At 40.7% G+C, this 24,943-nt stretch overlaps 3 protein-coding genes across 4 annotated transcripts in view; 1 reads left to right on the top strand and 2 right to left on the bottom strand.

Annotated features, from left to right (window-relative positions):
- Positions 1-4,729: 4,729 nt before the first annotated feature.
- Positions 4,730-23,710, bottom strand: LOC138966916 (RNA exonuclease 1 homolog; the record flags this gene model as incomplete). Its single annotated transcript, XM_070339317.1, is given in 13 exon segments — positions 4,730-4,868; positions 5,467-5,582; positions 7,391-7,504; positions 8,980-9,053; positions 9,594-9,707; positions 10,681-10,827; positions 15,656-15,911; positions 16,054-16,188; positions 16,849-17,043; positions 17,645-17,785; positions 18,936-19,016; positions 19,590-21,991; positions 23,511-23,710. Coding segments are annotated over 13 exon segments (4,032 nt in total), but the record flags the coding sequence as incomplete, so codon positions are not given.
- LOC138966917 (uncharacterized) lies at positions 11,280-13,452 on the bottom strand. The gene has a single exon (XM_070339318.1). The coding sequence runs from the start codon at positions 13,119-13,121 to the stop codon at positions 11,433-11,435; it is 1,689 nt and encodes a 562-aa protein (XP_070195419.1). The 5' UTR covers positions 13,122-13,452; the 3' UTR covers positions 11,280-11,432.
- A 207-nt stretch (positions 23,711-23,917) lies between the features above and the next one.
- LOC138966915 (terminal uridylyltransferase 7-like) overlaps positions 23,918-24,943 on the top strand; it is a 45,258-nt gene continuing 44,232 nt past the window's right edge. For both annotated transcript variants that reach the window (XM_070339316.1, XM_070339315.1), the window contains exon 1: positions 23,918-24,019. The gene's annotated coding sequence lies outside the window, so the exon portion shown is untranslated. The remainder of the gene's footprint in view (positions 24,020-24,943) is intronic.

Raw genomic sequence — 24,943 nt, 5'->3', positions numbered from 1 at the left:
ATGAAGAAGAAAACAAGTCGCGTAAGGCGAAAATACAATATTTAGTCAAGTAGCTGTCGAACTCACAGAATGAAACTGAACGCAATGCCATTTTTCAGCAAGACCGTATACTCGTAGCATCGTCAGTCCACCGCTCATGGCAAAGGCAGTGAAATTGACAAGAAGAGCGGGGTAGTAGTTGCGCTAAGAAGGATAGCACGCTTTTCTGTACCTCTCTTTGTTTTAACTTTCTGAGCGTGTTTTTAATCCAAACATATCATATCTATATGTTTTTGGAATCAGGAACCGACAAGGAATAAGATGAAAGTGTTTTTAAATTGATTTCGACAATTTAATTTTGATAATTTTTATATATTTAATTTTCAGAGCTTGTTTTTAATCCGAATATAACATATTTATATGTTTTTGGAATCAGCAAATGATGGAGAATAAGATAAACGTAAATTTGGATCGTTTTATAAATTTTTATTTTTTTTTACATTTTTCCGATTTTTAATGACCAAAGTCATTAATTAATTTTTAAGCCACCAAGCTGAAATGCAATACCGAAGTCCGGGCTTCGTCGAAGATTACTTGACCAAAATTTCAACCAATTTGGTTGAAAAATGAGGGCGTGACAGTGCCGCCTCAACTTTCACGAAAAGCCGGATATGACGTCATCAAAGACATTTATCAAAAAAAAGAAAAAAACGTTCGGGGATTTCATACCCAGGAACTCTCATGTCAAATTTCATAAAGATCGGTCCAGTAGTTTACTCTGAATCGCTCTACACACACACACACACAGACAGACAGACAGACAGACACACACACACACACACACGCACATACACCACGACCCTCGTTTCGATTCCCCCTCGATGTTAAAATATTTAGTCAAAACTTGACTAAATATAAAAAGAAAACCGAACCCATATGGTGCCTCGAGTGCATTCATTGGCTCAGCAATAAATCGTTTAAACCAATGGGAACCACCCGTGCATGTTCGCACATGCGCAAGGCATTACTTTTCGTCATAATATCCGGAAAAACCGTTGTGCGTTCGAACGAAAATAAAACGAAAGAGAAACGACATGGGTCCGAAAAAAAAGCTCAAAGCAGATAAAAATCAGCAGACATTGATGGGTAATCTTGAACTTTAGCGTGTTAAATTCATAGCTCAGAATCCAGTGACATTCTTTACTTATTTTTGATACAAGTCCATGTAAGCAAGCCAAAGAAAACCCAAGTCAAAGAGTTGAAAGACAAGAAATCACGTTCCTTCTCTGAGGAATGGACAAAGGTATATCCTTGGCTGACATATGATTCGGGGAAAAAGTTGATGTTTTGCACAGTTTGCTCGTCGGTAGGGCTGCATCGTGAGAATGCGTTTGTTGTGGGATGCGACAACTTCAGAAAATCTACAGTTAAAGACCATGTTTTTACGAAGTGTCACAAACACGCTGTTGCTGCACCAGGACACAAGGAGAATCAAGAGATATGCCAGAAAGTTGTTTTTTCAAAGCAAGAAAAGGGATTAGCAACAGCTGTGAGAGGAGTGCATTGGATCGTCCAAGAAGATTTAGCTCTCTCAAAATGTTCTTCTTTGATGGATGCCAGTGCACACAGCAGACGTTGAGAGAGGATTCAGTGCACAGAACTTGGTGTGTACAGCTCGAAGAAACCGATTGTGTGTCAAAACTCAGGACATGATCCTGAAAGCAAAACTTGAGGGACCCGCAGAACGGTCAGATGCCTACCTGAAAAACATTGTCGACAGATGGGCAGTGAAAAAAAACCGACAACTGTTCAAATAACTTTGAAATGTGATTCAATCCTTTGAGTATCTAGTCATGACAGTCGCGGAAGGTGGAAGAATTTAAACTGAAAAATCTTTTTAAATGCGGTTTTACGAGTCGTGTTTTTGTCCTATTGAAATTGCAATCTCAGGACACTGTGTCCTATTGATTTTCAGTCTTCAGGACAATTGTCCTAAAGGCTGCTAGAAAAATGTACATCACTGGTGAGGGGGGAGAGGGGGTAATGTTTGTGTGTGTGTGTGTGTGTTGTTTGTGTGTGTGTGTGTGTGTGTGTGTGTGTGTGTGTGTGTGTGTGTGTGTGTGTGTGTGTGTGTGTGTGTGTGTGAGTGTGAGTGTGTGTGTATTGTGTGTGTTTGTCTATCTGTGTGTCTGTGTGTGTATGTGTGTGAGCGGGCGTGTGCCTTTTATTGTGTGTGTGTGTGTCTGTGTGTGTATTGTGTGTGTATGTCTATCTGTGTGTGTGTGTGTATTGTGTGTGTGTGTATGTCTATCTGTGTGTCTGTGTGTGTATTGGGTGTGTATGTCTATCTGTGTGTCTGTGTGTGTATGTATGTGAGCGGGTGTAATATTGCCTTTTATTGTGTGTGTGCATGCATCCAAACATGCATAAGTGCACTTTGGGGCTAAGAACTTTAACCTCTCTACATTCATGGGTTCTGCAAACAACCTTACAGTCCCAGTGTCTGATGGGGGAAGTATTTGAAAGTTCTGTGATGATACAACATATCCCTCCATTTTGTACCCTCATTTCACCACACTTAGTATCCTTAGATTGCTAATTGCGGTAAAACATCTATACTGCAAAGTTCCTTCCACACAAAAAAACAAACTCCTCTCCTCTTTTCCTTCACCTTGCATCAATTGTCTCATTCCTGACTTATTGATTACTACTTCTGGTGGACATTTGTTTCCGGTTACAAAAACCAGACACTTGTTTACTGACCTTCATTTCATTACCACCCTCCCTTCCACCTCCACCCCCTACACACACACACACACACACAACATCAAAACATTTATTTTTCTGCACACATTTCTCTTTCCAAAGATTCCCAAGGTCAGCTTTTTTTTATCTGCTGCTGAGTACTAACCGCCCACACACTCTCTGTCTGACAAGGCAGAGAGATTTATCAACAGGCTGGCTTCCAATTTCCTGGGGCTGACAGCATTAGCAGGTAGTTAAAAGGCCAAAGGGGCAGACAGAAAAAGGTCCGCGGGGGAGTAAGGGTACTGATTAGCGCTTCATTAGCAAATGGCTTCTTCGTTTGCTTGGTCAGTGAACTGAAGGGCAGGGTCTTATTTTTCGCTGTGTGGGGTTTTATTTTTGTTTTTGTAACATGTCAGCTTAGGTGCTTGTTATGTGAAAAGACAAGCATGGGTTAGTGATTGCAAATCTAAATAGAATATAAGATTATCTGTTTATTAGAGTTATTGCAGTAAAGCCAGGCAACGCAAGTGACGCTAAATAACAGAGGTGATGTTTAAAATCTGTGCAAAATGTAGCATTACATGTACTGAAGAGATGCCAAACGGTCTTACACGTAAAAACACACTCATGCAAAAAGCAGGAGTTTATGTGGGAGGTTCAGCCCATGAACGCAAAAGAAGAAGAAATAGAAGAGATGCTACATCTGAGTGAAATTTAAAATCACATATTAATGGAGAAATTGAAGGTGCTACCTGTTCAACTCAGTGGAATGTACATGTTCATCAAAGTAACTGAAGCAATGCTCAATCTAAGTGGAATGTAATAGTACATGTACATCAGTTAACTAAAGTGATGCTAAATCTAAATGGGATGTAAAATGACCTGTTTATCAGAATAATAGAGCTGTTGATAAATCTATGTGGGTAGTAAATGACATGTCCATCAGAATAATAGAGCTGATGATAAATCTATGTGGGTAGTAAATGACATGTTCATCACAGCTACAGAAGCAGGACTACGTGTATAACCTTAAAACAAGCAAGCATTCAGCAACACAAGACCTGTTAATGAAGATTCCAGCTGGTAATGTCATTTCACATTTTGTGCTGATCTTCAGGAGCGCATGGTGTTTAAATAAAGCTGACTGGTAATTACGGCAGTAAAAGGGCAAATCAATTTACTGGCAAAAGTCAATGTCTCTCTCTCTCCTTGACATTTAAATATCATCCTCAATAGTGCTTTAACAAACAAAAGGTTTGCTTCTGACAGGGGGGTGGGGTGAGTTTAAAGTCAAACAGAAACAATAAGGCCTAAAAAAAAAATAGGTGTGGTTACGGTAACCCGACCTACCCTAATTTTAGGGGCCGATCCTATAACTTTTTATTACATTTGTCAACAACAAAAAACAAAAACAAAAAAACAGTGCAAAAAACGCAATGAAAGCGAAAGCGCCCGAGTCGCACACTTATTTCCCTGTCAAGTAAGTTTAATTTGTACACATTAGAAAAAAAAGTTTAAAAAAAAAAAAAAGTGATTGCCTACCTACCTACCCTATTTTTTTTGGCTATGTTACCGTAACCACACCTATTTTTTTTTTTGGCCTAACCCTGGACATTTAATATTCTGGCCTGTGTTTGCCATCACTGTAATACTGGTTAAAGAATTAAATATAACTTAAATTAAATACATGCAACACCAGTTTATATACACTATACAGACAGATCTGCTGATCATCTGCAAAAGCACCAATACTTTTTTTCTTTTGCAGACAGAAGGTAGGAAATGTCACAATCTTGCATGCTGATAGAATTGTTTTGCAATCTGCAACAACTCGGCCAGATAAAGCAAAAGCAGAACACAGAATCCAGTAGAACTAGCAGGTATTCCTTTAGATAATAAGGGAGAGGGGGAGAGGGAGTTGGGGCAAGAGAACTAAGAGAAGAGCAGCAAAGAGTTGGGTTCGGAGAGAGCAAAGAGGGCGACATTCACAAAAGAACCTGACCTTGAGCGCAAAGAGATCACTCTCCAGACTGTGACCCATCAGAATAGTTTCGTCCGAGAAGCGGTTCAGAAGAATAGCCTGAACATCAGTCCGGGTGGTTTCCACACCTTTCAGGTCTGCTGCAGAAATCCCACTGAACCTGAAGAAACAGTAAAAACAGAAATTTTACACATGTCAAAACAGAAAATATTATCCAGTCATTATTATCAAAATAAAAGGCTGAACAAGACACAATTACCCCCCCGCTCCCCTGATGAAAATAATGACTGGAAGCCTTTTTTCTTTTTTAACACAACATGCTGAAATTGAAAATAAGTCAAAATTCCTTGGAGATAATAATTAACTTGAAAAAGAAAATTCTGTCCTGCAAGAAACTGTTTCAACTTCCAACAAAATATTTCCACTTCCTTCTCTAAAAATAACTCTATCGGAGGATGGAATTTCATGTTTCTGACAATCTTTACTTACAGAAAATAAACAACTGAATCATGATAAAAATGGCAGAGAAAAAAAATCTTAAACATCAAGCAGTAAAAAATTCATCTTTGTTCAATGTTATTTGGATTTTGTCAGCAAACTGTCTGCAGGACTCGACCCCACAGAAAGGTTAACAGGTAAGTCCTATTTATCTACAATTTGCTTCTCAACAGGTCAAAAGAAGTGTATTTGGTGACCCTTGCAATATGCGTAAACGTCACAGTTTCTGCGTGAATCGCTGCAATCGCTGGTTAACTTACCGCGTGTTGAAATCCACAACGGGATGGAAAGGCTGCACCAGGGACTCGTACACAGTCTCTCCTTCCACGTCAACCACAGTCACACGCGCCAGCTCTAGACCGCCCTGGGTGTACACCTGATGTACAGAGGCGTGAAAAGTTTAAATAAGGAGGTGGAGTAACTCTAGTTAAATCATCAGAAATGATTGAAGTTATTCCCCTAACTAGTTTTTTCCCGCCAACACTCGACTTTTTTTTATTGCATTTGTAAAAAAAAAATAAAAAAAAGGAAGAAAAAAAGCGTCAAAACGAAAGTAACAGACGGCAGACGACACAAGGGGGATAACCCCGCATCCCTTTTGTCTCATTTGTTTTGTAATGTGTTGTCTTTCTCTTTGTATAGTAAGTCCAGTCTCTTTGCGTCACTGTATAGTTATTTTCTACCCTGACCAACAAAAAAAAATTAAAAAAATAAAAAAATAAAATTCCTACCTACCTACCCTATTTTTTGTAGCCATGTTACCAGAAACATACAACTTTTTGGAGGGGGCCTTAGTTCTCAGCAGTCACAAGTCATGTGACTGCTGATCACTTCCTCTGTGCGTATGTATGATTGGTGATGTCTTGGGCGTGCTGTAAATGTGAAGGAGGAGAAGGCGTTTGTCATTAACAGACCTGTTTACCCTAAACCCGAGGCAAGAGTACTTTCCCAAAAAGTTGAGTGTATTTTTCAAAAAGTTGGTGTACTTTGCAAGCAAAGTCATATGGGCTAGGGAAAATGTACGCGTGGGTGCAAACGTGTTTGTGTAAGAATAGCATGTCCTGTGAACACCTTCAGAATTTAACTCCTTCCAATACAACAGGAATAAAACAATTTTATTTACCTGTCAGTTTATAGCATTATAACCAGTGTCTTCCAAACAGATTGATAATGAAAAGATGAAGTTCGTGAAATAACATCTGCGGTTGACAGTGGCAAGTTCATTTTTACAATCACCTCAGAAAACATTGCTTCAGCGCGGACTACAGCCTTTTCTTCTGGCAGGATTTGCTTTGCGGGAATGAACTTCATAATTCCTTGGCAGCTTTCAGCGGATTTCTTTGCAGCAACCTTGTCCAGGTGAGTTTTGGAACTGCAGTGTCATATTTCCCAGCATGGGCAACGGAGAAATCTGATTTACAATACTTGCAGTGTGCATGACTTTTTCCCATAGTAGACTCCACAATTCCTGGCTCTTTCTTATATTCCTCCAAGAAAATCTGCTGCTTCTGCTGTTTAGACTTGGTACAGTCATTCGAAACTGGCACATTTTTCCGCTTCATTTTGCCACGATTGTCCAGACGATCGCACGTGCCAACAACTGAACAAGGTTTCCACAGCTGAAGACTCGCTGTCATGCTTATCTCCCTTCGACCGAAACCGGTATCAGTTGTACCATTCCGTATCGTAATCAGCACATCAACACCGGAAAACGTATTCTAGACTTTTTCTTAGGCGTATTTTGTGCGTGTGTCGCGTATTTGCGTACCAATAATAATATGGCGTACAAAATACGCCCAAATCGTACTGGTAAACAGGTCTGCATTAACATTTGTTTTAAATTTAACTTACGTTGGAATCATTTCTGAATGATGTATGTTTGTTAAAATTGCTTTTATACATCAATTGCTAGTGAACATAAGAAAGAGAGAACGGCTGGAGGAAACATAAGACAAGACAAAAACTTGAGTAATAAAAGGCGTCTGTGTGTGATTGTGGGCATGAGTGACAAATGTATGTAAAACAACAAATCAATGAAAAAAGAGACAAACAAATGAACTGACAGAAAGACACAGACCAACAGATTCATATACATATACAAACAGAGAGGCAGACAGAGGCATATATGAGCTATTGTACATAAGTCAACTGACAGCATACTTATTAACCAAAAGAAGTACCTACCATTTCACAATCCAGAGCGTAGATACCGTAGTTTCCATCTCTTGTTGGGGAATGTGGCATGGTGCGCATGAATCCACTCATCTCATCAATCTTGTTCTGCTCATGCACATGATTCTGAGGAACAAAAGAGAGAAAACTTTTACTTCATCACATATTTATTCCATTGCTGGGAAATTCAGGTTGCTTCAACTCCAAGTGGAATGCTAGCGGGGGTAGGACATGGATACCGACTATGAATCATCACATAAAGCTGACCTGTATCCTTCCTTGCCTGGATTGGAACCTGTAACCCGAAGATTACAAGTCCAGTGCTCAGCCAACTGCGCAACCAGAATCCCTAATGATCACACTATGGCATGGGTGCATGTGGCGCATGAGAACTCTGACTGAAAATGTCTTACAGGTACCAACACCTTGGGATGATCAACACTCTTTTTTGGTTTTCATCTGGCAGTTGACTAGTGCAATGCTTAGGCCAAAAAAAAAAAAATTGTCTGTTTAGGGTAACCCGACCGACCCTATCGATTTGGCGCCGACCCAAAAACTTTTTTTTGATTTCAAAAAAAAAAAAAAAAAAAAAGAGGTAAAAATGCTAAAAAGAGACATTTGGCGTTTCTTTCTCTCCCTTTCTCTCTGTTTTATTTATAAGTTAGTTTTGAAACATGTATTCATCAAATATAAGAAGTGAATGTTCAGCCAACATAGCATTTACACATACAAAAAAAAAAATACAAAAAAAAAAAAAAAAACCCTAGTACCTACCTACCGACCCTACTTTTTTTGGTCATGTTACCCTAAACAGACAATTTTTTTTTTTTGGCCTTATCAGCCAAAAATGTAACATCTAGGATAGTCATGAACAAAATCTTCAAGAAGCAGTGTTGACATCAAGCACTTAGAATAGTTGTTTTTCTTTTCAATGTTACTAATTTATTCAGGGGGTACTCGAGCTAGACATTTCTAATTACTTTCTTATTTCTTGTAGATGTTTACTTGCACGTTTATTGGTGTTTAATGATTGACATTTTGTTTTTTGCTTCAAAGTTGTGAGATTTTTTGTTTATATCCAATCTACATGTAAAGGAACTGTATTTTGAGATCTATATTATTCCTCAAAAATTTTTTTTTTCAAAATAAATAAATAAAAGTTTTTCAGACGTTTGGTGAAGTCAAACACGATTTTGCTAAATAAGCGGGAGCAATTTGTATGATTTATGATTGAAAATAAATCCCGTCATCCTTAAAAAAAAATTTAATTTTTTTTTTTAAAAAATCAAGCACTTGGCTATCTCCAAATTTAGCCCCATGAAAGTGACCCCACATATTGAGAAAAGAGTGAACATTTTGGGATTCATTCAGTCTGTGATGACGAACCTTACATGGGGCTACATCAAGAGATTTGCCAACCACTTGCTATTAGGCAAAAATGTTCAATCTTCTAATACAGCATTTCCCTGAAAACTAGACACCTATCTGAAAAATGCTCACACACACACACACACACCCACACACACTAACATACAGAACAACACAGTGGCACCAAACAATCAACACAGTTTTCAGGTAATTCTATAGAACATCAAACTTACAGAAGCCACCTGGCAACCTTTAGTACTGGTGTCTGAGTTGCAGCAGTTATAGATGTGCTGAATGAATCCTGACTCTGAAACAAATGAGATGAATGAAAACAAATTGACAAAGTAAACGGGGAAAATAACAATAAAACAATCTTGGGAAAGCAAAGCCAAGTTCCACTACCATTTAATCAAAATTACATGTTTAAATACGCAGCACTTTCTACAACCAAGCAATTATGCTGCAAGAGATCATGAAAACTCAATCTATTTCTCCCAAAGCTTTTCCAGAACTGGTGCAAATACCTTTGAAAGGGAAGTAATCCTCAAACTTTCTGTAGATTACTGTTGCTTATAATACATCATTTTTTGCTCCTGTTGAGAAGGGAGACAACCATATCTGTCATACATTCAACCCCGCACTCCATTCTAAGCTTTGCTTGTTCAGAGATGTTGCTGGGATTTATTTCGCTTCAGCAAATAATTTGCTGAAATGGACCTGAAAGTTTTGGCAATTTTAGGAATTGAAAGCTGTTTCAGCATTTATCTGACTCCTGACGAAAACCACCATCCCTGCTTGTTCCCATTCTATGAGCTAAAGTGTAGACTGTCAAGCGAATATAGCTTACTTTTGCGAGGGTAGGCCCTGGTCCAGTGGTACACACACTCTTCAGAAAAGGCGTAGCTTCCGTCAGAGTTGACGATGAAACGTTTCCCACACCTTGTGCACGTTCTTTCGTTGGCTGTAATGCAAAAATACACATCACCTAATGTGTCGAACACCGCTTTTGCAATTAAACCTGCTATGTTCGAAAGTGTGTTTATTTTTTCCTGAACATTCAAAGTGGAGACAATTTGTTTGGATAAACTATAAAGCAGCAACGTTCAAAAACATATTGCTTTAACATTTAACATTGTGATACATCTTACAGTGCAATATAATCACTTGTGTTCTCCACATTTTAAAAACAGCCTCTGTTATTCCCATAAACAACTGTGTCACTAATCTGAATATAAATTCGAGACAGTCTTTCTAATTGGCTCACGTAAGTGTAGCCTATGCGATGATAAACTTTGTCTGTCTGTGCGTGTGTGCGTGTGTGTGTGTGTGTGTGTGTGTGTGTGTGTATGTGATAGAAACTTTAACATTTGAAGACGTCACATTATGGCGTAAGAGGGTTAGACGTCACGCGAAGGAATTACTGAAAGTCTCGGTCATTGTTATTTTGAGCGGGCCGAGACTAGTTGGCAGTCGTGTCCCTGTAAGTAGGCTACATGCAGACAAACAGATCTAGATCTAGTGTTTCGCTTTCTTGCACAGTGTCACCTGTGTGTGTGTGTATGTGTGACGGAGTGATTGAGTTTGTGTTACTGTTTGTCGATTTCTTACGTGAGCCTTGAAGGCTTCGCCTCTTGTTTTAATATAGTAAAGCTATTTTTTACTTATTAGTTCTCATATGTGTGGTATGAATCACAATATAAACTATCTAATGCAACAAATACACAGCAACTTTAGCAGTGTGTCCATTTTCCCCCAGCATTTCCTAAAAAGACTGCAGCCTCATCAACACTCATATGAGTTCTCAAGCGTGTGACAAAAAGCACACACGGACAGATTTTCATAAAACAATCGTGTACACCTCAAAAAGCGTTTAACAAATTAACATAATGCAACATCAACATGAACTGTGTAAAACAATCCAGACACAGACGTACATTTTAGCAGTTTATCCGTCTCCCGGTAGCGTTTGCCCAAGATCACAACCTTGCCCGGCGTTTCAGGATCGGGGAAGGGGTAGCCATTATCTTTAAGCTGCTCCTCTGTCATTGCGTACTTCAGCAGCTTCTGGTACAGCTCTGCAGCTGCACACAACAAAATAAACATCAAGCAAAGTGCAATACAGTGGAACAACCCTTTCAAGACCCCCCACCCCCCCTCCTTTTTAAGACCTTACTTTGTTAGATTTTCCATTCATAGTCTGTACATTTACCTCCTTTTTAAGACCCCCCCCCTCCTTTTTAAGACCTTACTTTGTTAGATTTTCCATTCATAGTCTGTACATTTACCTCCATTTCAAGACCCCCCCCCCCCCCCCTCCTTTTTATGACCTGATTCCCCCCCTCCTTTTTATGACCTGATTTTCTCAGATTTTTGTAAGTCTTTAAAGAGGGGTTCCACTGTACTGCTCTTTTAATTTTTTCATAGATTTGCTGCAGTTCTCTGCTTCTGCAGTGGTACCTGCAGTGTGAGGCCCCCTTTGATGAGAGGACACCTCAATACAAAGAACTTCTGTAGTCCCTTTGTCTATTATCTTAAACGCGTCCCAACCGATCCGGCCTCTCCCATGATGCACCGCAAAAAAGGGGCGGAGCCTAACTAAATATAGCGAGAACGCATGCTACGCATGCTGTAAACAATCCCATGCTGTGTTAGTCAAAGCCGAATGGAAAGCGTGTACTGCCTACCTTTACTGCTGAAGAATTGCTGATGCGTAATCGTGCCACAGCATCGTCCAGAAATCAAAACACTTTCTTTTTAAGTTCCGCCTGGCACTGACACGGCGTGGATTCCTGGCATCCTGAATTTCACGAAGAGAGGTCACTATTCTGGAGTTGATGTTCTCATTCCAGTCTAGTATTGACATGTGCGTTCTCAGCGTGTAACTCTCGAGTGAAAGGCTGCCGTCTGTTCGTTTGTCATGGTACTGGAGCATGGTGTTGTTGAATGATTCAACGAAGTAGGTGTCCATGCAGTGAATGTAATCTAAAGGGTTCTTGAAAATGACTGTTCGTTCTAAAGCTTGTCGTAAAAGAAGTTCTGCCTTTGGGTCTGTGATTGGAAGTTTTGAAGGTTCGTACTGTGGGTCTGTTTTGCATCTTGACGTGGTGTGGCAGTCGTGGTGATTACCTTTGTAGTGTTGAATAATATTGATGATCATGGCTTGAAGTTTGGTAGGGTCGTCTTCACAGTTCTTCATGCTCCAGTACATGTGTGTCTTGATGCTGGCAGCCTTGTCACTCAGTTCTGGATGCCAGGTTTTTCCTTCTTGGTATCGTGGCCCAGTGCATACTGTTCGGACCTCTTTGGCGACGTTTTTGGCAGCGTGCCAAGTGTCATTAGTTGAGGTCGTGTCTGGCCGGTTGTCCCTCACCCACTTGTTCACGGTGGCGTTCCTGTCGTGACAGTGGACTCGTATGTGGACCGATCCATCCTCCTGCCCGTCCAGATAGTCGTAGACACGCTTAGTGCCAATCAGTTCGTGTTTCTGGGCGCGCGGCTCATCGGTCCTGCTCACAACGGACACGTGTAACACTTTGTGGCTCTGTGCGCCCAGACACACAATGTCAGAATATCTTGAGTTTTTTCTCGTTCCGTGTCTGGCATCCGTAAGGATACTGATGCCACCATCCTCATAAAGAACAAGTTCCTCGAGTAGGGCGTCGTACGTCGAGTCAGACACCTGTCTGGCGACACAATCCTTGTACACGCTAAAAACATTACTTACGTAGTCATCACCCAGTTTGCCAATGCCTGCTGCCTCAACAATTCTCTGGTACTGGTTCAGCTTTATCCCAGAAACAAAATACCCATGAATCATTTTGCAGTTGACAAGGTATTTAACACCCAGGTATGGCGAGCTAGGCCAGTCGATTTTGTGATCATTATCACATGCAAAGGTGAAAAGACCGACATGTCCAAGCATTTTCATATTTGTACGCACAAGACTACATCCACACTGAACAGAATGATGATACACACGTTCACAAAACTTATCCAGGGAACTCTGGGCACAAACAAACAGCTGTTCGTCACTAGAATCAACACCACTGACAAGGGAGAAAGAAGTGTCTGCAAAATGTCCAAGAACTGGAGCATCAGTTGGTGCAGGAGGATCAAGTTCAATGTTTTTATCGATGAAAAAACGCAGTATAGTGTCAACAAGTTGTTTGTTAGTAACAGTGTTTGGATTCCCTTCTCCTAAAAATGTCTTAATCTTTCGTACTTGTGAATGAATCAAATCAATTTCATCTTTCTCTCCACTGAACTGAATTTTGCCTTCTGCTTTTCTCTGTACACGACCAACATTTCTTCGCTTTACAGCTTCTTCTGAGTCTTTGTAATATTTTCTTTTTTGTACGTTTGTTATGTCTTCCATTCTTGGAATACAAAATCACAGTCTAGGTACAATGCAACTCTCAACCGTTTTGGAAAAAAGCAAACCAAATTCCACAAGTAAATACTTCAAAGCCCTTCTCCGTACAGGACTGATAGAACATTTAGATAAATGACTGATTTCTGTGATTAATTCAACTTTTGAAGAATCAGTGCCAACACTATCTTTTAGAATGTAAGTATGTCCAGCTAGCACACTGATAGAAACAGACACAACAGAATAATTGGTGGGAATTTTTAGCGCCTTGTTTTTGGGCGCAAAATCTGGTCGAGATGACCGCACTTTTTCAAACTACAAAAGTAGAAAGGAAACTGGGGCCACAAGGAGGGGGGGGGGGCTACAAGGGGTGGGGGTACGGGGACACTGAGGGGTGGGGGACATGGAGGGGGTGGGGAGGGGGGCGGACCACTGACTTACAGAAAGGTCTAGTCTCTGTATAGTGAGTACTTGTAGGGCACACACAACCGAGATAATTAGACGTATTCATATTTCTGAGAGTAAACCCTCGACCCCCACCCCCTCCCCATCACAGGATTCGGAAACTCAACTCATGTGTCTTGCTTTCTGCTCTTCCCCCCGTTTGCATAGACTTGAAAATGAGCCAGTCTGTTGCCAGGGGGTTTTCATTAGTACCAGCTCACAAATATATAGGATATGTTGCAAAGTCAACGATACAATTTCAACTTGACCAACCTGATTCACAAATGAGCCTGGTCTTCTGTAAAGGTGTGGTTCTGCTTCAGCAGCCCGCGCGGTGTGAGGCCCACTAGAGGGTAACATGCCAACACAATTTGTGGAACTAACTAGGTACCTAAATACAATGAAGTAGAATGAGACACCGTCGTTTTTATTCATCCCTGGGAGGTCCCCACCAGTAGGGCGCGAACCCTATCTACGTGATGACAGACTGCCCTAGTTTCCCACCAGTCAGTTTGTTTCAGTTTTCTACAGAACCATGGTTAGCGCCCTGTACTGTTCAGTCATTTGCAATTTGACGTGTTAGTGTGTAAATGATAATCAATGGAAAATAACTCATTTGATTTGACTCTTTTAGGCGTAACAGAAGAACAACAAACGTCTGTTGAGACACTTTTTCGTGATCGTGGATGGTTTTTGAATACGAGAAGGAGTGAAGTATCAGTTTCTTCTGGAGATAATATTGCCAGCATCAGTGTCGAGAGGGACTCAGATTCACCAGCACTGTGTTCTGTGTCGGGTCGCGGTGTTTGTCCAGGCCTCAGCGTTGGTAGCGAGGGCGGTGAAAGCCGAGGAATCGGAGGGGCACAGGTGTCAGTGCCAGTGCCAGCCGAAGGGGAGTGTCTGTTTTGTTTTTGTTTGCCGTGTGTTGCAACGTGCAAACAGAAGTGGCTAGGCAGTGGGCAGCCAGCAAACATTAGAAATTCGGCGATCAGAAAAAGACTGTATAAAAAATACTGGACAATGATGTCAACACGCAATGCATGGAGACATCCTCTCTACATTCAAAAAAAGACACGCACACTTAGCATTGACAATCCCTGCACAGTTAATATACAAAGAGAGATCATGCCGGAATGTATACTTGATTTAGTGAGGGGACTTTATCCAAATCCAAACGGAATTCCATACCAAGGACATCACTGGTGGTAAAGGTAAGCGACAGCTTCTTGTTTCAGCATGTGTAAAGCTTGCCATGTGCTGTGTTATTTTTAGAACACTGTTGTGAATCTGTCACGTCAAGACCAAGTTTTCCACGCCCCCTTTTCGAACGTATTTCTCAGTTCAAATCTTTATCAACAAATATAACATTTCAGACAACTTTTTAACCGTTTGTATCAACTTCTTAGCCTTTGTAGTCGGAATAGCTTTGCGTATGCAAAATTATTTGAGAGAAAGCGACCTAGTATGTGAAATATTCAAAAAAACATCAGAGCTACTTCTGCTCGTGGCTCAGGAACAATTTCAAATGGTCTCCATAACGGGAGGCACAGGCGCCTTATATATGCCTGCCGGGCCTTTAACCAAAATATACTTGACATGGCAGGCCGCCTGCAATGTACTGACACTGTAGACTTGTCGCAAAGGTGTGCTTTTATTGCAGGTACTATTGTACTTCAACTGTAGACCTGAGGAACTTATCAGCTAGTTTTTCTTAATCAAACTACTATAGTTGAAATAATCATACTCTGTCAGAAAGCTGATCATAGATCTATACACTTCTGTGACAGTGCCCTTGACACAGAGAATTTTCTGTTTCAAGCTTTCACATTATTTTGTTACGGACATCAGCAATTGACAAACACCAAACCCCCAAAAACAGTACCTAAATACCACAGCAGATTGTAATACAAATCAAAATGAGAGAAACCACCACTGACCAGGGCACCCACTGAGAAAAAGCAAAAATCTCTCCAATTCTTAGAGGAGAAATTTACATTACATTACAAAATGGTGCACATTAATAGCAATTTCTCATTCTACAATTAGCAAAAAAGTAGGACTCCTGCATTGACACAAGAAAGCAAAGATTACCCTACCTGTCATAGGCACTTCTACTTTCTTCCCAGCACCAGTTGAGCGATGAAGTGTGAAACTGGTCTTTAATGCCCGTGACCCTCCCAGAGTGGCCTCATGGGATTGTGTCAAGGATGACCGTCTCTGTTTGGAGCTGGACGATCCTGGCAACGACTCTTTGGCTTCTGCTCGCAGTCGTGTGATAGTGTTGACCGCCACTCGCAGGTAGATATTTTTGTTGCTGGCACGATCGTACACCCCTGTCTCTTCCTGCAGACCCTGTAAAAAGTGAGATTTTTGTTCTCTTGCTCAAATACACAGTGTAATAATAAGTAAAAAACAAAACAAAAACAACAACAAAACTCAAAGCAAATAAAACTCTGCAACACACACATACACACACAAATATTTATTTGCACACCTTTTTGTAAGCTTCTTCCTCATTGGCACAGAACTTGAGGCATTCATCGATGATGAGGTTGAGGTAGCGCTGACGAATGTTGCTGGGGACCTTGCTTCCAAAACTGGCTGGTATCACGGGACGTTTTATGTTGGTCTGAAAGAATACATGCAATATAAAACTCATCGGTTACAAGTTACAATACATGCAATATAAAACTCATCGGTTACAAGTTACAATCAATCAATCAATCAATCAATGAGGCTTATATCGCGCATATTCCGTGGGTACAGTTCTAGGCGCTCTGCAGTGATGCCGTGTGAGAATCATGTGTACAACAAAATGCAACTGGACTGCTGCAGTTTACAATCCTGCAAGACAATCTCTATAAATCTAGGAACCATGCCATCAAACTTTTAGGAGGGTTTTTTTCTTTACTTCAACAAAAAAAGAAAATCTTGATTACCAAACCATTTTTTTAATTTTCTCATTGCTCACTGCAACTCAGTGCAGACAGAGAGTTCAGGAACAAATTGCTCAACTAAACAGTTGTCCTCAGGTTTGTCAAGTTGCTTCATAAGAAATTGTACAGAATTGCACATTGAAATTTACACCCACACACACAAACACACACACACCAGAAATGCAGCACACACAAACACAGACAAACCCCACATCCGAACACACACATGCACGCACACCCAAACGCACACATGTTACAAGAGAAAAAATCATTAAAAACATTGACTAAATTCCTCTTCCAACAATTTTTATTTTATTTTATTTTTTTACAAATCAAGCCATTCTGATTCTCACCAGGTTTGGTGTATGGGCTACCCGTTTCTCCGTCTTGGAGGCAGTAATAGCAAGAGTAACCTTTCCTTCTGGGTTTGCAGCGGAAGCTCTTTGTTTAAAAGCGGATGGCTTTGGTGTGTGAGCAACACGTTGTTTGTCTCCCGCCTGGTTCAAACCCTGCACTTTTGAGGCTGCGCTTAATCCTGATGTTGAGGACTGAATGCAAACAAAAGAACAGAATTGAAGACCTTGAAATAAATCAAATAAATTCACGTGGAGGCCTGTTTTTATGTGCAAACTTCTTAATCATGCTGATATTTATTATGTTGACAGAAACTCTGCTGTTGATGAGCGACAGCCATCTTGCAAATCAGTCACTCTGGTATCAAATTCCAGCTTCAAGTTTCAGTTAATGCTATTATGCATCAACTTTAAAGTTCAATTATTACACAACTAGACATGTAAGTTTACAGTTCTATTTACATGGCTCACTGTGGCATCTTCAATCCTCAAACGTCATAATTATGCAAAAACACCAAGCGCATTTGTGGCTAGAAACCCTCTAAATTTTAAAACACAGCACAATCTGATTACTCTCAGTCTCACTCTCAGGAAAGAATGTACAAGAACTGTTATCAGGGTTCACACTGATTTTGAATGACCTGCATAGGTTGATCAGTTGATGCAAAAGAAGAACTTATTTGCGCAGCAATACTGCTAAAATGCATATGGCAACAACAAACTTTGCAATGAGCGCAACCCTATAACATGCTTGACCAAGCCACAAACTCAATGCTGACAATGACAGTCAACTCACAACTACTTGCTCCTGCACAGCCTCTCTGGCAGCTCTTTCCAGTGCTCGACGCTGCATCTCCATGATACGGTTGTGCATCACCTCTGTGGGGCTCAGTATGCTGCGTGGACGCTCTTTCTTCGCCAGCCCTGATTTGCGCGTCTGCAAGTGTAACGTAATGGAAGCAGGTCATTATATAACAAGAAGGGCAAAGCCCATACGACTCACATGCTTTACACATTTTTCCTACCAAAATACATGTGACCTTGACCCAAGGTCAAGGTCATCCAAGGTCATGCAACACAAAGCTGTTAATTCAAGACATAGGAAGTACAATGGTGCTTATTGGCTCTTTCTACCATGAGATATGGTCACTTTTAGTGGTTCACTACCTTATTTTGGTCACATTTCATAAGGGTCAAAGTGACCTTGACCTTGATCATATGTGACCAAATGTGTCTCATGATGAAAGCATAACATGTGCCCCACATAATTTTTAAGTTTGAAACAGTTATCTTCCATAGTTCAGGGTCAAGGTCACTTCAAAATATGTATACAATCCAACTTTGAAGAGCTCCTGTGACCTTGACCTTGAAGCAAGGTAAACCAAACTGGTATCAAAAGATGGGGCTTACTTTGCCCTATATATCATATATAGGTGAGGTATTCAATCTCAAAAACTTCAGAGAAAATGGGAAAAATGTGAAAAATAGCTGTTTTTTAGGCAACATTTATGGCCCCTGCGACCTTGACCTTGAAGCAAGGTCAAGATGCTATGTATGTTTTTTTGGGCCTTGTCATCATACACCATCTTGCCAAATTTGGTACTGATAGACTGAATAGTGTCCAAGAAATATCCAACGTTAAAGTTTTCCGGGCGGGCGGACGGACGGACGGACGGACGACTCGGGTGAGTACATAGACTCACTTTTGCTTCGCATGTGAGTCAAAAAGTAGTATGTATAATAACAGCTCTACATTATCGTGAATCTAGACACAATAGATGTGCTGTATACAATTACACACAGAAGTTTGCATACATGTGAGGAAACACACACAGTGTCTAATTTCTACAGAAAACAGTACATGTAACTGTAATAGCTTCAACGGAACATGACCCAAGGACAATAAAAGACCCGCATGCAAACACACACGAACACTCAGTCATACTCACTCTCTTCTTCTCTCACAATCCCAATACAGTTGTAATTTGTACAGTAATGTGAGTAAACTCATATAAGCTATACACAGTCTCCTTCCACATTTGTTTGTTAAAACTAACAATAACATTTAATTTCAAACTTTAAAATACCTGCACAGCTGCCTTGTGTGCAGTTCTCTTCTTCCCTGTGGCATCCGATGCAGAGGGTTCTGCTTTCAGATCCTTGGTCAACTGGGCAAAACACCATTAGAGATTTAAATAATATATATGTACTGTCGAACTGGATGAGAAAGCGCAGCTAGGAATAAATAATCTATGCTTTGAATGAAGGGGAAATGACTGGCCATGCTCTTTGAAGTCTTTCCATCTTATTTTAGATGGAATTCTTTTCTTCTGCATACCCGAGCTTCTTTATATTACTTGATTCTAAGGATCAACTTATGGTTTACGAGCCAGACCATTTTTTACCCTGCCATCTCCGCAAACTGGTTACGAAGCCAGCGCTCTACATATGAGCTACGGACCCACCCAAAATGGAGTTCTTTTGAGGCATGTTTGATTGTTTCCTTGCTGGTAAAATAAAAACAAACATCTCCAACAGTTAGACAATTATGGCTGGGTGCAATCATAACAACTTTTCTTCAGATTTAATACTCTTTCGAGTCTTTGTCTTACCAGCTACATGCAGTTTAACTTTAAGGAACAAAACCCCAAAAGAGATGAAAACCTCCAAACAAACAAAAAGAAAATTAGAACAAAGCAAGCCGAAAAAATCATGCTAGTTAAAATCAAATTTTCAATCACCTTTTTCTCTGTTTGATCTAACATCTTTTTTTGTGGCGTCGTTTCTTTGAAGATGCGTAAGCATTCATCAAACGTGTCTTCATCTTCGAAATCGCTGTCGTGAATGAACTGACTGTAGTCCACTTCCTGTTCCTCCACCGCCCCTTCTTCCATGGGGGGTTCTTCTAATCCTGTCTCTGCAACCTCATCACTGCTTGGTTCTGCAAAAGAGACCTCTTCGTTGTCACTATCACTTTCACCGAAAAGGTTAGAGTTCATCCTTTCCAACAGTTTCTTGCCATTCTTGGTGTTTGAATCTGATTTCTGTGAGCTGGACTTGTCACCTTTATGGTGGGAACTGGAGTCTGCTTTCTCTTTCTTACCGTGACCCGAGTTTGTTGAAGATGCAGAGTTTTTACGATGAAGTTTCTGTTCTGATGAGGAATGTTTTTTCCAGGTTTTCTCAGAACCTTGGTTCTTGGCACCACTTGAAGACCTTTCTTTTGACAATGCTTTTGCACTGCTCTCTTTTCTGATAGATTCAGATGACTTACTGTGAGAACGATGCTCACCACTTTTGCTGTCAATGCTTGAATGCCGGTTACTTGAAGAGGTTTTGCGATCTGAGTTAGAATGCTTGTTCGCACTTGAGGGTTTAGAATCTTTGGCTCCACGACCTGAATGTTTTCCTGAGCTGGTTTTGCTAGCAGAGGATGAGTGTTTTGCGAGCACAATTTTCTGACCAGAAGGGTCTTTGCTGACAGAATTAGTCTGCTTTTCTCCTGAAGAAGATGAAGAGTGTTTGATAGCAGGGGCCTTACGCTCTGAACTTGATCGTCTTTCAGCATCAGTTTTACTTGAAGAATGTTTGAGAGATGATGAAGATGACGACAATGAAGATCTTGAAAATGTATCCTGTTTAGTTGAAATCTTGCTTGAAGTATGCTTTTCTGCAGATGCACTTTTTGACGAAGACGATCCACTTCTGTGTTTGATTTTTGCCCCTTCTGATTGAGGACTGAGACTTCCCTTTTCTTTTGGCAAGTGTTTTGCAGAGGATTGACTACCACTTTCTTTTGACGAATGTTTAGATGGTTGGTGAGTTTTATCAGAAGAGTGAATCTTACCAGAAGAGTGAATCTTACGAGAAGATGAAGAGGTAGAGGATGACTTTTTTGAGTCTTTTTTAACAGGCACAACTTTTCCAGAAGATGACGATGAAGAAGTTCTTTTGTGAGATGATGATTTACCTGACTTTTCAGCTGCTACTTTAGAAGACTCGTTCACCTGTGATTTAAGTTTTGAAGGCTTTGAGGAGCCATCACTTGATATTCGTCTCTGCTCCTGCTTCGTTGATTTGCTACTGCCTGCCTTGTCTGATTTTACCGACTTGGTCTTTGTGTTGCTAGCACTTTTGGAACTTTTGGCTGATGAAGTTTTAAATGTTTTTGAGCCTGCACTTTTCTTGGCTTTACTCTTTCTAGCACCAGATTCTGCATCTGGCACCTCAACAAATTCATCATCAGAGGAAATGTCATCATCATCGATGTCTTCAAAGTCCTCAGACTCCTCCTCCTCATCTTCTCCCTCTTCCTCATCATCTGCTTCTGTTTTTTTCACAGTTTGTTCCTTATCAGCTTCCTCGTCACTGAACTGACCATCGGGCATCTCTTCATCATCACTCTCGCCAACATTATCAGGACTTTTGCCCATGAGCGATTCACAAGACAGCCTGGCCTTTCTGTTCTTGTTCACAGGGCCAGGTCCCCGAGCTTTCTTCTTGGTTGGCTGATAATCCAGGTCATCCTCATTCTCTTCCTGAGGCTCGTGTGAAGAGTTGGTGAGCCCGGCACAGGAGAAGTTTTTTTCTGGATCATACTCGAGGTCCGTTCCCTTCCTCTTTTTCTTTGCCTGGTCCACATGTCTCCGTTTCAGCTCCCTCTTTGGCGTGGGCTGGTACAGAGGCAAACCAACATTATCTGTGACGCTGACAGGTTGTGGTGCCGGCAACAATGGGGTCTTGGGGGTAGGGAGATATGTGGGGAGGGAGGGTGGTCCAGAGCCCAACAGAGCGTATCTAGAGTTCGACCCATTCTGCTCCTGTGTCTTCTCTGGAGAAGCAGTGTGGTACTGCTCGGGCTCCTCCGCGATAGGAACCTGATACTTGCTGTTGTCTGTGAAGGATGGAATGGAGAACGAACTCGTTTCTTGCTCCTGAGACAAACTTGGTGGTGGTGGAAGATCCTTTTCTGCAGATGCGGAAGTGAAGTAAACATCATCTGAGTCTATAGTATCTGCCACTGGTTTGAGTGCTGCTAAAGTAGGAGTACAGTCCACAGGGGTGGAGCTTGGTGAAGCTGGACCACTTGTGGTAGTGGTGGAATAACTGATCCCATCTGTAGAAGAGTAGCTGGGCGCATCCTCTGCAACAGGAGAGTATAGAATGAAGCATTTGTAGGGATACATCATATCACTAATCTCTGAAGTCTAAAACTAAAATACTGTTTTAACAAAGTCATTGCTCTTGTCATCTTAATGCATGAATTAGACTTTATAACCACCAGACACAAAATACACATCAAGGGTAAAGTAATGTGTGTTGGAGAGAGAGAGAGAGAGAGAGAGAGAGAGAGAGAGAGAGAGAGAGAGAGAGAGAGAGAGAGAGAGAGAGAGAGAGAGAGAGAGAGAGAGAGAGAGAGAGAGAGAGACTGAACTTTATTATACAAGGATACAGATTTAAGGATGGACCTTTTCTTGCAATCTGTCCTTGGATTTATGGGAGAGAGAGAGAGAGAGAGAGAGAGAGAGAGAGAGAGAGAGAGAGAGAGAGAGAGAGAGAGAGAGAGAGGGGGGGGGGGTGAAGGGTGATGTACCAGCTATGACTTCCGAATCAAAATTCCAAGGTATCAATACTGTCTGTTTGACTCTTGACTGTTTGGTTTGTGAAAAATTGTGGCCTTTTGTTTTGCATGGAGGAGGGGTGGGGGTTAAGTTGTGTTCTTTTGTTTGTCTGTTTTATTAGGCATTTATTTGTTGGTGACGTTGTCTTTCAAATACTGCTCCAGAAAGTAGCATTCATGAACTAAAGTACATGTACCTTGGTTATAAATTAATGAAATAAACCAAACCCATAAAACTGTTTTTAACATTTAGAAAGATAATCTGAGAAGAGCCAGAAAATATTATGGTCTCTATTTACTAATGTACAGTAGTAGTACTAGTAGTAGTTGTTTTAGGGATTGGAAAAACATTTCCAATAGCCTCACAGCTTTTTAAACATCCCATCTTGAGATTTGTTGTAGCTAGGTGAGTAGCTATAGGTCACTCATATCATGTATTTAGCATGCTCAAAATCATTTTCTCAATATTAATCATCAATCATCGAGAATAAAAATAAAATGGGTGGAGTTGTGGCATTTGAAGAGAAAATGTGGTGTCATTTAGTGAGTGAAGAAGGCCAAAAAGTACTCTTTAGCTGTATAATTTATAAATTACAACAACAAAAAACACAACAGAGGAAAATGTACATGAGTAATTACTAGTATAAGATGTCGAGGTCTGACTCGGAGCTTTTGACAAAGCATGGTTGTGTCTAATCTAGGCTAAACGTTCATGTAAAATGAATATTAGGAATAGTATTTGTAGTGCGACTGATCATTACTTTCTACTCAGAGTCAATTATTGACAAACATTAGGCCTAGGAGAAGGACTAGGACTTCCTAAATATGCATAGAAAACCATGATGGATACTGATACTGTGATACTCATACTCATAGTGATACTCAGGTACACGAATATTCCATTTAGTTTGTGGGATTTGGTTATTTGTGCTTTGAAGTAAAACTTTAATTTCTCAAAATGAACAAGTACAACTGCTTTGTTCATTGTGATTGCATGCTGTTGGGTAACCGGAACACTGAAATCAGTCTGAATGACATCAACCTTTCGCTTTTTCGATGTCATGTTTTGAATGCCTAAAATGGCAGTACGGTCGCTCGCAGAGGCCATTCACGAAAAAAGGACACGGAAACGAAGAAAAATAGCCGCATGAAGGAAACATGGCTGTGTAAACCCAGCTGCTTCGTGGAACAACGCTTCTTTTTCACACTGCTCTACCACTCCAACCAGACGACACAGCCATGTTTGTTGATAATGAGACAAACGAGTTTTCACGAGATTGCAGAATGACTAATATTTTTATTTGATCAATAGCTCCTTACACTAAATTCTGTACACTAAATTAGGACTCAGATAAAGGAATGAAAGCAGATTTTTCGAGAAAAAAAATATTGTCCTTCTATGAGTAGAACTTTTATTTTCTTGGCAGGGGCCGTCACTCTAGATAAACAGTCAGACAAGAAAGTCGAAGGATTGAGGAAAGTGTGGCATGGGTAAAATATCTCGTATCTTTGTATTGATCTCACACGAGTAAATATCAGCCGCGCTCGTTTGTAAGTAACACTGATTTTTGATTGTTGTTGCTACTTATATGTAAAGTAGTATCCCTATTTCTACTTCAAGTCGTGTTATAATCATCTTTTCGACATCCGCCTATCGTAGTTTCGACATCCCTTCGCATGCCTCATTGCCTGTTTGAAACGACACAGGTGAAAAACGAAACTAGCGCAACAGTTTTGATAGCTGTGATGAGTGGTAATTTAAGTTGATTTCCAGGTAATGGTAGTTTCTATTCTGCATGTGTGAACACGCCTTTTCTATATGTCTAGTGTGTATCTTGTTTTAATGCTGACGCTTTGAGAAAAAGACACTGATGGTGCAATCCACTGGATGGAGTGAAACTGAAAGTGAAATACTTGTGTGCTTGGTTCTTTGTGTGTCAGTTGTTCTGTGAGTGTGAACTCTCGGTTCCATTTATCTTCACTCAACATTCATGCATTTTTGTGTGTCTGTGTGTGTGTATGTAAGAGAAATAGATAGAGAGAGGAGTTGGCGGCACTCCGGGTGCATATTTTTGTCCAGGCTCAGGATCGGTACATTGCAGGAACCTTTTTAGGTTATCGTCGCAACGGAAACAAGAGAGCGCAACCCCCAAATTTAAAAAATTTAATAATAGGAATTATTGGATCCTAGCCTATCCTCCTATTTCCAAGGAGGTCAGTTAGGGGGGCGGTTGAAGAACAGGAAGCATCCGAGTGACATCCGAGTTCAACTTGTTACTCTTGTAGAGTTTTTTCTAAACACATTTGTGAGAAGGGATCTGATATCCAGGTTTCCCAATTGCTTCGTTTCCGGCCGACTTATGTGGAGCACGTGATGCGCACAAAAAATATTGGCGGTCTAGAAGTGTCGTCTGCGCAATGATCGCGGCGGCGCCCGCGGCTTTCTTGACCGCCAAGGACGACCGCACACATTGT

Source organism: Littorina saxatilis, linkage group LG5 (genome assembly GCF_037325665.1).
Source record: "Littorina saxatilis isolate snail1 linkage group LG5, US_GU_Lsax_2.0, whole genome shotgun sequence".
NCBI classification, from domain to species: domain Eukaryota; kingdom Metazoa; phylum Mollusca; class Gastropoda; order Littorinimorpha; family Littorinidae; genus Littorina; species Littorina saxatilis.
Note: the sequence above shows the minus strand (reverse complement) of the source record. Positions and strands in the feature narration are given on the sequence as shown.

What these genes read in the sequence shown, in the direction of transcription:
- LOC138966917 (XM_070339318.1), bottom strand. Translation starts at nt 13,121, where the DNA reads ATGGAAGACATAACAAACGTACAAAAAAGAAAATATTACAAAGACTCA.